This window comes from Budorcas taxicolor, chromosome 24 (assembly GCF_023091745.1).
Source record: "Budorcas taxicolor isolate Tak-1 chromosome 24, Takin1.1, whole genome shotgun sequence".
NCBI classification, from domain to species: Eukaryota; Metazoa; Chordata; class Mammalia; order Artiodactyla; family Bovidae; genus Budorcas; species Budorcas taxicolor.
In genome coordinates, this window is record NC_068933.1 from 20,312,432 (window position 1) to 20,328,109 (window position 15,678).

The following is a 15,678-nucleotide window of genomic DNA, read 5'->3' on the forward strand; positions in this document are numbered from 1 at the left end:
GTCCTCAGACTGGCAGCAGCAGCATGACTAGAAAACTTGTCTGAATTGCGGATTGTTGTTGTTTAGTCTCTAAGTCGTGTCCAACTCTTCTGCCACCCCATGGACTGTAACCTGCCAGGCTCCTCTGTCCATGGGATTTCCTAAGCAGGAATACTAGAGTGGGTTGCCATTTCCTTCTCCAGGGGATCTTCCCTGATTGTGGATTGAACCCCACGTCTCGTGCCTTGGCAGGCAGATTCTTTACCACTGAACCACCAGGGAAGCCTGCAAGTTGTTGATCCCTACCCTAAATATGACAAGTTTTGCAGGTTGGGACCATCAGTCTGTTTTAGAGTAAGCCTTTTAAATGATTCTGATGCGTCTTAAAGAGACACAGATATAGATTGGGTCATAAAATATGTGTGTGTACGCTCAGTCGTGTCTGGCTCTTTGCAATTGTGTTTTAAAAGGTACAAGCACATATTTGAGGTGCTGCCAATGTATATGGTGAGGGAAGTCTTGATAGGAAAATATATAAGAAAATTTTTTTAAAAAAAGGAAAAGAAGGGAAAGGAAAGGAAAATAAAAACTTAGTTTTTCCTGTGGCTCCTTATCTTGTGACTGGACTTTGTTTTCTGTTTCTAAAGGGATAAACAGATGCCTTGGCAGAAGAAAATTTGGCTGATAAAGCTCTGATAAAATATCACGGGAAATATTTGTTTCAGATTTTCAGCTACTACTTGTTCTAAGGGAAATTCTTTTTAACTTTTTAGCTAAACAGTTGTTTTCTGCCAGTTGAGAATTTTTCCTTTTTTAGCTAAAGAGAGCAAAGTTACCTCTCACTCTAAAAAAACCCACATACTTCAATCATAAGTGTACATTTGTACATGGAAAAACTCATGAGTGGGTTCCATGTAAGTCTGTCTTTTAATGTTGAAATGAAAATTCATGGGTAGTTATGTTGGCATATATTTGACAGAGATGTATGTAAATGTAATTAATTATACTTGTTCCCTGGCTAAAATTGGATTTTAACTGTAAATTTCAATGTGAAACATGATGCCAAAGGGCCCTAGCAATTCTGTGTGTAATTAACATGTTTTTCCATGTGTTTGATAGAAGTATGGCACAGTGGGATGACTTTCCTGATCAGCAAGAAGACACTGACAGCTGTACAGAGTCTGTGAAGTTCGATGCTCGCTCAATGACAGCTTTGCTTCCTCCCCGTAAGTAGAATAAGGGAGGGTGCTCATGGACATTGTCCTTGGAGTTAGTGAGACTGTAAAATTTTGGTCATGAGACTTACTCTATCTGCCTGGTTGGATCTCAGTCTTAGTCACCTGACAGATGGAATATCCCATCTTGCTTGAATTGTGGTTGCTCCTTCTCTTTTTTCCTTCATTTTCCCCCTTTTCCTTATTTTTTAAATTTTCTTTACCTAATTTTTTCCTCCTTTTTCTGTTCAATTCCTCATAGAACATTACTGAACACTACCTAAAATTTCATTTTAATTTGCAACCTGAACACAAAATTTCCTTCTTTTTTGCTAAACAACAAAAGCAATGGCCATAGGAAAGAATGTTTTAATGAATGTTTTATTCACTTAACCAGAGAAACATCTTCTGCTAGTAAGATTCCCTCTATATTGAGTTAACTTTTCTACAATTGGCATCTCAACATATGAATTGCTGGTTCATATAAAGAAATAATACTAAAATATTAGTATATTCTGAAATATCCAGAGGATGGGCTTTACTGATCCATTCCAATGTTTAATCAAAGTGTGAATTTTGTTATTTATTTTTTTTCAGCTTGTATTCAAATCACAAGAGGCATCCAAATACAAAACTATTGAGGTAGAATGAGAAAAGGAAATTTACATAATTACCATCAAAAGTAATGTTTTTCTTATTCCACTTAAAATCTGAAAATATATATATAATTATTAATATATGGTTGCTTGAGGAACTTTATTTTCCTCCAGAATGTTCACATTCCCATGTGAAACAGAAGAATAAAATTTATGTTTGTGTGTGTTTTGGTATGGTATCAGTATTAAAATTTATCAGTGAATGCATCCAATGAGACAAGTATGGCTTGGAGAAGATAGTAACTTTGTCCTGGATGTTTAGTTAGTGGATAGATCAAATGTCCACAGCAATTTCTGTATTGACTTCTCCTTTTGACTGTCCCTTTTACTTCCTGCTGAATAAATGAGAACCTATTTCTTGTTTCCTTTTTATTCCAGTAGGTTTGATACTAACCATATAATTGGAGATTTTTAAAAGTTTTAATTAAGTAAGATGAGTAAGTTCTCTAACAGGAGGTTGGACTTTTGTTTTTTAGATCCTAAAAATGGCCCAACTCTTCAAGAGAGGATGAAGTCTTATAAAGCTGCACTGATCACCCTTTATCTCATTGTGTTTGTAGTTCTCGTGCCCATCATTGGCATAGTGGCAGGTACAGTACTCTAGTTCTGAAACTCACCTAGTAAATTATTTAGTGCAGAAGCAGAAAGAAGCATTAGTCTTTCGTATACAAATTCGTAAGAATTTGAACTTCAGATCAAAAAATATTCCTCAAATTTATTTCATGAAAAAAAAACCAGATTCTGCAGAGTTATTGCATAAAAAACTTTAAATAAATAGCCTAGACAATGGAACTTTAAGATAAAAATATGAATATGTAAAGGTAAGATGGAAAGAATTGACCGTTTCAGCAACGTTATCATCTGAAGTCCTGTGAAGTTCTAATGATGCGTCATAAATTTCATGGTAAGCATTCTAGTTGCAAATGTGAAGATATAAACATGATTGTTTATTTTAGCAATGCCTAAAATATAAAAACAAGCCAGTTGTTCTGGAAAAATGCTTTTATTGCTAGTATTGAGAGCAGAAAGAAATATCCCTACAAGTCTTCAGAGGAAACCTCAGAAACTAGTGACCTATCCCTCAGCAGTGTTTGTCCTTTATATGGTCACATATTTCATGAGGGTTTTATTTAAAACCTCTCTAAAAATGAACTGATAGCATCCTTTCAAACAAAGAAACAAAAAAAATAGAACACTTTGCTTGGGTCCTACATGATATTTTTCAGGTATATATTTGTTTTGAAGAGTTTGGCTTGAGTTGGGGATACATCTAAAGAGTTTATACAGGGAGGGATAGCTTGCATGTAACTTAAGCAAATTTATAAACATTATTTCCCTCAGGACCATTTTTGAGGGATTTGATTGACATTTGAATTTATTTGCCTTGTAGCTCCCTTTTCCTCTGAGAGTGACAAAATGTCTAGACATATGCTTGAACAAGAGATAGGCTGGGAGGAAGATGTGTTTTTATGTGCATACTAATCAGCTTAACAAGGAAATGCTCCTAATATAAGGCCATACCTCCTCTGTCAAAAGGATATTCCAAGACAGAACCAAAATTTTACTAAGGAAGAAATGATAATGAAAGCAACAATGACTTTAACATTTTTGAGCATTTACTATGTTCAGGCCCTGGGCTATACATTTTCCACAGATTATCTTAAGACACCTCACAGTTACCCTTGGACAGACATATGCTTACCCTCATCATCCACAAAAGAAAACTGTTCAGTGATGGAATTGAAGTTCCTACCATGACTCCTGACTCCTATCCTCTGTGATCTACTATCTCCCAGTACAATCCGGTGTTTAGAACAAACTATGATTGGCCACTAATTAATTAACTTTTTGTAACATTAGCCAGGAAAATATTTTCCCTATGTAAAAGTCAAATACTATTTTGGATGTCAAAAACAAAAGCCAACCACAACCAATCAACTAATCAAACCAACCACAGCCATTTAAATAAAAGAACCTGAGGTGTCTGTCATTAAACAACAACTTCCTGATAAACCGGGTTATCTATGTGTTGTTTTTGTTTATGCTTATCAGTTTGAAGTGCTTAACTGAAAGATGCATCATTGTTTGGGATCATTAGCTGTCAGCCAGTTAGAATGTGCGTAATTTCATCACTTTTATGGGACTTCCTTGGTGGTTCAGTTGGTAAAGTATCCACCTGCAATGAAGGATACCCTGGTTTGATTGTTGGGTTGGGAAGATCCATTGGAGAAGGAATAGGCTACCCACTCAGTATTCTTGGGCTTCCCTGGTGGCTCAGCAGGTAAAGAATCTGCCTGCAATGTGGAAGGCCTGGGTTCGATCTTGGAGTTGGGAAGATCCTCTGGAGAAGGGAATGACTACCCACTCCTGTATTCTGGCCTGGAGAATTCTGTGGATTATATATAGTTCATGGGGTTGCAAGGAGTTGGGCACAACTGAGTGACTCACTTTCATTGCTTTTATGTAAACTGTGGCCTGCAGAACCAACCTCGGTGAATGCAACTTCTTTATACTCAGCCCATGCACAATGTGAACTGAAGTTTGAAAATATCAGGGTTCTAACCAGGTTCAAAATCTCTGGGCTGTTACCAAATGCTACCAAGTCAACGCAGTTGTTCTAGGATTGACAATGATTGACCTAAAGTAATTTTGTTTCCTTAAACTATAGCATGTACTATTAAGACTGACAAAAAGCTAAAAGTGTTCAAATCTTGCAAGTTCACATTAGCACCCCAATTCACCAGAATTTAGATCTCCTGTGTTTATCATACTTGAATAATAAACAATTGACTGTCCATTTACAGCTGTAAGTTTTAGATCAGAATTTTTCCAAAAGAAAGCTAAAATGCAATACATTAACTCTACATAATAAAAAAAACTTCAAATGTAGATAAAACATATCCCTGTAATGATAGAAATTATTCTGTTTTGGGAAATATAAATCAATAGATGAAATAAAATGTTGTGCATGAAAACTAAAGTTTCTTACGTATTGAAAAATATTTCTTAATTATAGTCTTCTCCACAAGCTACCTTTTTTCCAAGAAGCTACTACATTTCTGTTATAGTATAACAACATATAACAATATCTCTGAAGAATAAGATAAGGTTAAGCTTTCATGCATTGGAGAAGGAAATGGCAACCCACTCCAGTGTTCTTGCCTGGAGAATCCCAGGGACAGGGGAGCCTGGTGGGCTGCCGTCTATGGGGTCGCAGAGAGTCGGACACGACTGAAGCGACTTAGCAGCAGCAGCAAGCCTAAGGTTAATGTATATAAATTGCTGACAAACTGAAGATCCTTGAGCTCAAAATAATACAAATTTTTGGTAGAAGAAGGTATTGCCAACATGGAGGAGTATATGTGATCTGTAAGGTCAAATATAACCCTCTCCCTATTGTACAAGTCATAAAATTTGTCTCCTTTCAAATGTAAGATAGAAAAGTCACAAAATGCCATCTCTCTGATGATAATGAAAGAAATGAACATTTAAAAATATGAACTCTAGCATTCCATACCTAGATTTGCGATACTCGTATCTATATCATCTGTATCACAATTAGATGTTTTTAAAGAAAGTAAGGATTAGATTAGGTTTCATTCAAGATTTGGGAAAACAAGCAATATTGCATTTTTAAATCTGTAAGCAAAATATAGCCTTTATTATCAGCTCATGTTGAACTTGATATTGAAGAAAAATCTTTGGTCACATGACATTTTATCAAATCAAATCTTCCCTTTCTACACTATAAAGAGGTTTTGCTTTATCCCTATGAAATAAAAAGCATTTCTAGTGAAAGTAAAAATTATGTGGTTGAGTAATTAAATCAATATGCCTATTAAAATAAAGTACAGATACTGTCTTTCTCATGGAGCACCCAACTTCCTCCCAGTTTTTTATATTACATAATATTAAGTCCCCCTTGTATCAGTATTGGGCATGCAGATATTGAATCCAAAATATTAATGATACTTAAAAAATGAAAAGTATCAAATGTGCATTATGTGCCAGGGAGAGATCTGAGCACTTTACATATATCAGCTCATTTAATTATTTAAACACTGACTAGTAGTATCCCCACTCCAGTATTCTTGCCTGGAAAATCCCATGGACGGCGGAGCCTGGAAGGCTGCAGTCCATGGGGTCTCTGAGGGGTCGGACACGACTGCATGACTTCACTTTCACTTTTCACTTTCATGCCCTGGAGAAGGAAATGGCAACCCACTCCAGTGTTCTTGCCTGGAGAATCCCAGGGACGAAGGAGCCTGGTGGGCTGCCATCTACCGGGTCGCATAGAGTCAGACACGACTGAAGCGACTTAGCAGCAGCAGCAGCAGCAGCAGTAGTATCCCATTTATAAGGTAGTGAAATGATAGCCTGATTAATTTGCTCAAGGGCACAGTTTATGAAGCAAAGAGCAAGAATGGCTAATCCAGGCAGTTCCCGTCTAGAGCCTGTATTATTAACTGCTACCTGAAAAAGCAGTAATCATCATAAAAGAAAATTTTGAGGGCTAACTTAGAGATAATTTTGCAAATATTGTTAGTTAGGGTTTCTGATTGTTAAAGTCGAATTCCACTCCCAGTCAGTCTTCTTTTCCCAGAGTTGCTCGAGCAGTGCTTTGTATACAGTAGGTACTCAGTAAATAAATCATGGAACTGGCAAATGCATAAATGAAGCTGTCAATCCAAAACTTGCTCTCTACACTTAATTTAATAAAGGTTATGAGTTCCAACTAAGAAATATACTATTTTGTCCAAATTATTCATAAAATAATGGACACTCAATATGGCCTCTGTTGTGGATTGTATAAAAATGTAGCCACATATTTTATTAAATCAAACAAGCTAATTTTAAAGAGAATATAACTAGGAACAAATAATATATATATTTTTAAATTGTGATTTAATTGAATATGTAGTTTAATGCTTAATAAGAGCTACAATGACAGCCGTCATCAAACACCTTCAGGTGACGGTGGTGAAGACTCTGTAACTAAGATAATAACTTTCAAAGATAAGGCACTTTAATTTGAGTAGTTTTCATGTGTGCCATCTGTGTGCTATGGGATTTACATGCCTTATCTCATTCATTCTCAGCACCACTGTAACAGTTATTACTTTTAGGTCTTTGGGGAAGCCTAATTAAGGAGAAGAAATATAACTTGCTCAGAGTAACCTAGTTAGTAACTAAGGAGTGGGGCTAGATTCCAGAATTGGGCAGCTTGTTCCTACATAAACACCAAGCTCTCATTTGTATAACAGGTACCCTGAGTTCAGGGTGGAATTCAGGGCTTTTCATGTGCTGCTTCAGTTAAGTCTCAAAAACCTGTAAAGCTAATAACTATTGTCATATCACTTTAAAGAAAACTGACAGGTCAGTTATTGCTGTTTATATAGATATACTTTTAAACCATATGAAGTTACTCTCTACTGCTCAGTAATGGTCAAATATGTAAAGTCGTATGTATTCAAATTAATATAGATAAAAGACTGATATATGTGTAGATAAAAGGTATAAATCATATAGATAGATATATAGAGAGATGAAACAATCAAATCTTAACCATCATTAACTAGGAATAAAATGGTGCTTAACATTGTCTTCATGGTGTACAATTATGTATTATTTTTATCTGCAAAAGTAATATTTATACTTTTCATTTTTGAAACTGTGAACATATTGCTCTAGATCCTTTCAGAAGGATAATTAGCTTGTTTAGCGAACATATGCCCATTTGGAAATACATATTAGCAGCTCTCTATGCCGCAAACACCATTTAATAGAATTTTTATATTCAGGAAATAATTGCTCATAAGATGGTTCATTGAAGGGTTAAATATATTAGTAGAAATAGAAGCAAACTGAATATGCTGCTAAGTCGTTTCAGTCGTGTCCGACTCTGTGCGACCCCATAGATAGCAGCCCACAACTGAATATAGGGATTTGTTAAATCTGGCAGAACCACACATAGAATAACAATGTAGTTATTCAAATGACTTTTGTAAAACAATATTAAATAATATGCAAGGGTCTTTATGATAGATGCTAACTGAAAGCTAGTTTCCAAATTATATATAAGCTCTTGATTGTATAATATGATAGTGGAATCAGAAATCTGATATGCATATACTAAAATGTTAGCACTTAATTCTGAGATTAATTACCATGAGATTAATGGTACAATGTTTTCATTACTCATATTTTCTAAATTTTCCACTACAAGTATATATTTTATAATAAGTAAAGAGAATCTTGAAAGAACAGTGTTTTTTAAAGTTAAAAAAAAAAACTTTTTTATCCAATTTCCTGCTCTACCAACAATAAATTAGGTCTGCAGAAACTGAAAGTGATAACTCTCTGGTAGCTTAGTGATAACATAAGGAAGATGAGCCGACAATTTATTCATACAATGGATAACACTAATATTTCTACTTTTACTACATATTGTTTTTGTCACATCATCATTAATCTTCATAATAGGTAACACATTCAACATGTTTACTTCAGACACTGTGTTAAGCATTATCTCATCTTATCCTAACAGCACACCTGAGGACAAGGCTACAGTGTACTTCATAATCTGTAGCGTTTACTGTTGCTCTCGTAGCTAAATCCAGCAACCCAGAAGATTCATCTAAGCAGCAAGTCAGAAAGAATGACTTAACTGTGGAATAAATTCTAACGTAAAATGGGAAAAGGAGACTATTTCCCTCTCAGCACTCTGCCTACCTTGGTTAATACTTTGTATGTTTAAAATAAACACCTGATTCAGGATAGCATTCAGAATGTTAGAATGGGATGCAGTGATGTGGAATGGAACGGTGGATGCATTTAAGGATACAGGGCATGACTCTGTTTATTTTTACTTAAATATGCAGCTCAGCTCCTGAAATGGGAAGCGAAGAATTGCACAGTTGGTTCAGTTAATGCAGATATATCTCCAAGTCTGGAAGGCAAAGGAAATGGCAGTGAAGATGAAATGAGATTTCGAGAAGTTGTGATGGAACGCATGAGCAACATGGAAAACAGAATCCAGTATCTTTCAGATAATGAAGCCAATCTCCTAGATTCTGAGAATTTCCAAAATTTCAGCATAACAACTGATCAAAGATTTAATGATGTTCTTTTCCAGCTAAATTCCTTACTTTCCTCCATCCAGGGACATGAGAATATTATAGGTGATATCTCCAAGTCATTAGTAGGTCTGAACACCACATTACTTGATTTGCAGCTCAGTATTGAAACACTGAATGGCATAGTCCAAGAGAATGCATTTAAACAACAAGAGGTAAGAGTTTTTGTACTGGAAAGTCATATGCTGGGAGTGAATCCATCTGTAACCTATCTCCTCAGATAGTCCAGGGCAGAGAAAAAGTTGCAAAACCTGTTTTAACATCATTCTACTTACCTGATTTCTCTTGCAGTCTCACCAGAAAGTTCCAAATGGATTTACCTACTGCCTCTTCCAAATTTCCAGCCTAAGGGGGAATTTGTTTTTCATCAAATATACACTCTCTTAGCATGTTTTAATTTTATAAATACTTTCAGAATGCCTCTTGAGATTCTCTAAACCAATTACAGTTGGTAGATTATCTTAGCATATTTGGACAGATAGATACAGTTTTTGTAAGTTTTAAAAGAAACCCAGAATATCTTCATCATGAAAAGAATGAAAACCTTATTTACATGGGTAAATTGTAAAATCTAAATTTTAAAATAGTTTGTCACTCACAAGAAGTATTGCTAAATTTTTATGTGTAGAGATAACTCTAAGTAAAGAATTAGAGTTTGAATAATGCATCAACATCTTGTTACCGTCACAGGATCAAACACAAGAAAGCAAGACATCTTCTAGACCACTTGCCAGCCAAAGTTTTTTTGCAAAGGCCCAGATGTAACTCTTAGGCTTTGGGAACCACATGGTCTCTTTTGCAACTTCTCAACTCTAACACTAAAGCAGCCCTAGACAGTAGATAGACAAATGAGTGAAAATGTGATCCAGTAAGTCTTTCTTTACAAAAATAGACTTTGACCTATGGATCATAATTTTTCTTAGTTTTGCTCTAAACTACTCTGTGGCCAACCCTCTGGGTTACTTTGTACTGAAGAGAAGGAAATTAAGAAGCAAGTTGTTTAGTTTAGTTCAGAATTGGATTATTTTTTGTTGTTAGGTCATTATAATTGTTCCATTTGTGAAAAAAAATAAGCTCATGGATAAAGCTTTATTACTTGTGTGAAAAATTTAATCTTCATATTGCATGGTATCTAAGCCCTAAGATCATAATGTAAAATATGTAAACTTTCCACATTAGCTCAGTAAGGCTGCCATCTTTGTAGTATATTTTACTTGAATAGACCATGTCTTAATTAATGAGGTTGTTTTCTATATAGATACAGTGTTATGCAGTGGTGATTTTTTTTTAAATGGATGTCACTTATAGAGAGCAAAGAGAAGTCTCTAAAGTTTTAACATCACGTGAAAACCAATTAAATTATTGACTAGAGAATAGACTAAACAGGTTAAGAAAGCACACTTTAATATTTATTTATTGTAAGATGCAGTCACTGAGAAGACAAAGACATTGCTGTGTAAATACAGAAACCATTGGTGAACTTCATCCCAATGCCAGCCTTGATAGTCAGTGTTGTATCCTTGTCACATCTTCCAAATACTGACTGTTATTTTCTCCCCCATGGTTAATAAGTATCTAAACATATAAAACGTTATTGGAATATCAATGGCTCAGGCTATGGAGGGTTTAGAAAGAGTGCACAAAGAAGAAACTGTCCAGAGGGCTGAGAACCTTGAGACAGAGGAAAATAAAATATTAGCTGTGGGAACAGAAACTGATTAAATATGAGGGAAAGAGGACAGGAGAAGAAATATTACTTTGTGTGAAAACAAGATTCACTACTCTAAAATCTGACTGTGTGGATCACAACAAACTGTGGAAAATTCTGAAAGAGATGGGAACACCAGACCACATTACCTGCCTCCTAAGAAATTGGTATGCAGGTCAAGAAGCAACAGTTAGAACTGGACATGGAACAACAGACTGGTTCCAAATAGGGAAAGGAGTATGTCAAGGCTGTATATTGTCACCCTGCTTATTTAACTTATATGCAGAATACATCATGAGACATGCTGGGCTGGAGGAAGCACAAGCTGGAATTAAAATTGCGGGAAAAATACCAATAACCACCAAATATGCAGATTACATCAGCCTTATGGAAGAAACCTAAGAGGAACTAAAAAGCCTCTTGATAAAAGTGAAAGAAGAGAGTGAAAAAGTTGGCTTAAAACTCAACCTTCAGAAAACGAAGATCATGGCATCCGGTCCCATCACTTCATGGCAAATAGATGGGGAAACCATGGAAACAGTGACAGACTTTATTTTCTTGGGCTCCAAAATCACTGTAGGTGGTGACTTCAGCCAAGAAATTAAAAGACGCTTGTTTCTTGGAAGAAAAGCTATAGCCAACCTAGAAAGCATATTAAAAAGGAGAGACATTACTTTTCCAACAAAGGTCCATCTAGTCAAAGCTATGATTTTTCCAGTAATCATGTATGGATGTGAGAGTTGAACCATAAAGAAAGCTGAGAACTGAAGAATTGTTGCTTTTGAACTGGTGGTGTTGGAGAAGACTCTTGAGAGTCCGTTGGACTGAAGGAGATCCAACCAGTCCATCCTAAAGGAAATCAGTCCTGAATATTCATTGGAAGGACTGATGCTGAAGCTGAAGCTCCAATACTTTGGCCACCTGATGTGAAGAGCCAACTCATTGGAAAAGACCCTGATGCTGGGACAGATTGAAGGCAGGAGGAGAAGGGGACAACAGTGGATGAGATAGTTGGATGGCATCACTCACTCGGGAGTTGGTGATAGGGAAGCCTGGCATGCTGCAGTTCATGGGGTCACAAGTAGTCAGATATGACTGAGCAACTGAACTAAACTGAAGATCAGAGGGGCAGTGAGACAGGATGAGAAGAAAATGAAGATGGATGCAATGAAAGAACAAGAGTTTACTTGATATTGGTAATGTCCCCAAGTCCTCAGAGGTTATAGATTATCTATGAACTGGCTCAGCTGGTAAAGAATCCACCTGCAAAGCAGGAGACCTAGGTTTGATCCCTGGGTTGGGAATATCCCCTGGAGAAGGGAACAATTACCCACTCCAGTATTCTGGTCTGGAGAATTCAGTTCATGGGATCACAGAGTCGGACACAACTGAGCGACTTCCATTTTCATCACTTTCATAAATCCACATAAATGAAGAGTTAAAACCAAATTGGAAACCATTTGGAAGATAGTAGAAGTACTAAACATGTTTGAAGTGATACATGTGTGTGCGTTTAGTTGCTCAGTCATTCGTCTGGCTCTTTGCAACCCCATGGACTGCAGCCCTCCAGGCTCCTCTATCCATGGGGATTCTCCAGGAAAGAAAACTGGAGTAGGTCGCCATGCCCTTCTCCAGGGGATCTTCCCAACCCAGGGGTTGAACCGAGGTCTCCCACATTGCAGGCAGATTCTTTACCATCTGAGCCACCAGGGAGCCTGGAAATGATATATAATAGAAACAGTTGGAATCTGATAGTAATCGATCATTGAGTTGAAATCAATTGCACTTTCGTTTCGAAAGCAGTCCAAGCATTAGAGATGGAGGTACAAGGGAAAGGAGGAACTTGCAAGGTTAATTTTTTTAAAGCTCTTTTTTTGTAAGACAGTAGTCATTTGCAGAGATTTGAAATCTAGGTAAGTGCTAGTGTGTGTGTGTGTGCATGCATGCTTGCTCACTGAAAATAGTATTTACAATCTTGTTCCCATTGCTTAAAACAGTTGGATTCATCTTTGAATCTTTAGCCCAATGCAAGAATAAGTAAATTAAATAAATGCCTCAATCAGTAATTGTTTGAATAAAAGACTTATAAGTAATACCAGCATTTGTTTATCAAGGACAGACCAGGCATTAATTTGAAAGAAAGAAGAATACTGACTAAATAAAAGAGAGAGTGGGATTTATCGTCTCTGTTTTACATAGAAAGGACTGTAAGAAGGCAAAATTACATGCTTGTTTCTAGCAGAGCCCTGGTGGTAGATGGACAGTGTGTGCGCTTATTGTAGAGCAGCAGTCCCCAGCCTTTTTGGCTCCAGGGATGGTTTCATGGAAAATAATTTTCCCTCAGATGAGAGGTGGTGGGAATTGGTTTCAGGATGATTCTTTTATTGTGCACTTTACTTTTACTTTTATTGTGTACTTTATTTCTATTATTATTACATCAGTTCCACCTCAGATCATCAGGTATTAGATCCTGTTAGCTGGAGACCCTTGCTATAGAGGACTTTTAAAGATATATCAAATGAACTTTCTCTCCTCCCAATAAAACCTATTTCAAGTAAAGTGTGGTTAATATGAGCGCTATATAGAGTTTTCAAAGAAGGGGGGAAAAGGCAGCCTCAGCTTTAGGTATGAAAAACATGGGTGACTCCTAAGGTTTAGGGAGCAGAAATCACCAACTAGTCCCTTGACCTTTTCTCTGTGGATATCAGAAGCTGATAACAGGATATCAGGGTATCACAGGATATCTGTGGATATCCTGACAGCTGGGGCAATCTGCAGCCACATCAATGATGTCAAGCATATTTATCATGTTCTTATGCTCTATAAAACATCCGTGTTCATTATTTCATGTATATATGTACCATATTGTACAGAAAAGACTAAATGGGGAGGGAGGCAGCAGAGGGTAGAGACATCCTAATCTAGAACAAGGTTTTGGATGGGGGAAGGCACAGTCAGGGTGGTGAAAACTGACATACCTCTATTTGAGTGCGGGGCTCCTGCACAGGCAGATCTGGGTATACTTGCATTTCTTCCAAAGGTTTTAGTTGACACTTTGGACCTTCTCACTTCAACTTGTCCAGTCCAGTCAAGTGAGGTGAAATTTTCTTTTCATACCTGGATTAAGGAACAGTACACCACTGATTTATTTCTTTGTGCAATTGGGAAATGAGAATCTATCAGCAATTAAACATTGAAGTCATTAGAAAAGTATAAATCATACAATGAAGACAGAGGACACAAGGGAAGTAGAACAGAGAAATAGAAAATGTTACCAAGAGAGATGAGAAAGTTAGGTACCCTGGAAAGAGAAAGCCCAGCTCCCAAAGGAAAACCCAGGAAATGACTTGAAAAGTAATAAAAAGTATATATATTGTCAAAAACTTTATAACTGGATGCTTAACCTCATCAATTTGAAAAGCAAATTGAACAAGATTTTATTATGTCTACTCTTACTCTGAAAAATTAAATGCATTGATGATACCCAGGGTTTGAGGGCAAAAAGTAGGTATTCAGATACATTAAATAAGATTAAAAAAAAAAAAAAGTCCTGTGTATTTTATAAGGTGGTAGGGAGAGGGGTGAACAAAAATTTTTATATTTAGTCCCTTTGATCAGATCCACTTCCAGGAAACTGTCCTATAAAAGTGCTTGTATAAATATGTAGATACATATAAAATTGTGTTCATTGCAGCATTATTTATGTACAGCTCAAAACTCTTTATCAATAGGAATCAAATTATGAAACATACAATATAATTCTACTAGATTATAGAAAATAAAGCAGTTTCTAAATATTTTAATAGGTAAATATTCTTAATGTATTATTGAGTAAAAAATAAAGTCATAATCCAGAACATGATGCCATCTCTCTTGTTCATAGTTTTCAGATATGCGTGAATGTATATAAATGCCCACAATGGATATGTGCATTTGAAAACATAAAATAATGAAATCTCAAATACAGAGGCAAAAAACCTGAACATAAGATATTGTTAATATGCTAGTTGAGATTTTATCGAATCTGAAAAGCTATCCTTAATGTTCATCACCACTGAGAATTATGACATTAAGCTTTGCTATTGCTGTAAAACAATTTAATATACAAATCTATTGAGCTGATAGAATTGGAATTACTCAAGTACAGTATAAAGAGTTTAACTTTAGATGAATTTAAAACCATATGCCAAGTTTCAAATTTGATTTTAGTTTTAGCGTTTTGACACGTAGATATTTAGGAATAGAAGCATGTCGAAGATATATATATATTTAACCTTTTTTTTTTTTTTCTGGTAGAGTGTAGAAATAAGCCATTCAGTTAAAAGAGGAAATGCTTCAAAACCAAAGAATTACTGTTTTAAAGTCATTCTCTAATGTCCATATTCTTATTCCATAATATTATTGTAATATTATCCATTTTAAAAAATCTGACTTGTAGGGCTTCTTAAACTTATATATTTGATATTATGTGTGTAACAGAAATTGCGGATGTTGGCTTGTGTTTCATAGGAGATGCGTAAATTAGAGGAGCGTATGTACAATGCATCAGCAGAAATGAAGTCTCTAGATGAAAAACAAGTGCATTTGGAACAGGAATTAAAAGGGGAAGTGAAACTGTTGAATAATATCACTAATGATCTGAGGCTGAAGGATTGGGAACATTCTCAGACACTGAAAAATATCACTTTATTCCAAGGTAAAGTATCTTCTCATTCCTCCAGAAAATGATATACTAAGATGTACTGATCTATATAGAAATTTGGTATTAGAAATTCTATAGTTTTCAAACAGTTTTGGAGCATATATTTATTACAAATATCCAGAGCAAGGAGTCTTGAGATCTTTTCAAGATGTGTTAAGGTAACTGTCTTCTCCTATATTTAAAATTGATAACCAATAGGGACCTACTTTATAGCACAGGGAACTCTGCTCAGTGTTATGTGGCAGCTTGGATGGAGGGGAGTTTGGGAGAGAATGTATACATG

At 35.9% G+C, this 15,678-nt stretch overlaps 1 protein-coding gene across 2 annotated transcripts in view; it reads left to right on the plus strand.

Annotated features, from left to right (window-relative positions):
• Positions 1 to 1,102: 1,102 nt before the first annotated feature.
• Positions 1,103 to 15,678, plus strand: part of MSR1 (macrophage scavenger receptor 1) — a 68,296-nt gene continuing 53,720 nt past the window's right edge. For both annotated transcript variants that reach the window (XM_052661477.1, XM_052661478.1), the window contains exons 1-4: positions 1,103 to 1,205; positions 2,326 to 2,439; positions 8,731 to 9,140; positions 15,203 to 15,389. In XM_052661477.1, the coding sequence (XP_052517437.1) occupies positions 1,103 to 1,205; positions 2,326 to 2,439; positions 8,731 to 9,140; positions 15,203 to 15,389 (814 nt within the window). The remainder of the gene's footprint in view (positions 1,206 to 2,325; positions 2,440 to 8,730; positions 9,141 to 15,202; positions 15,390 to 15,678) is intronic.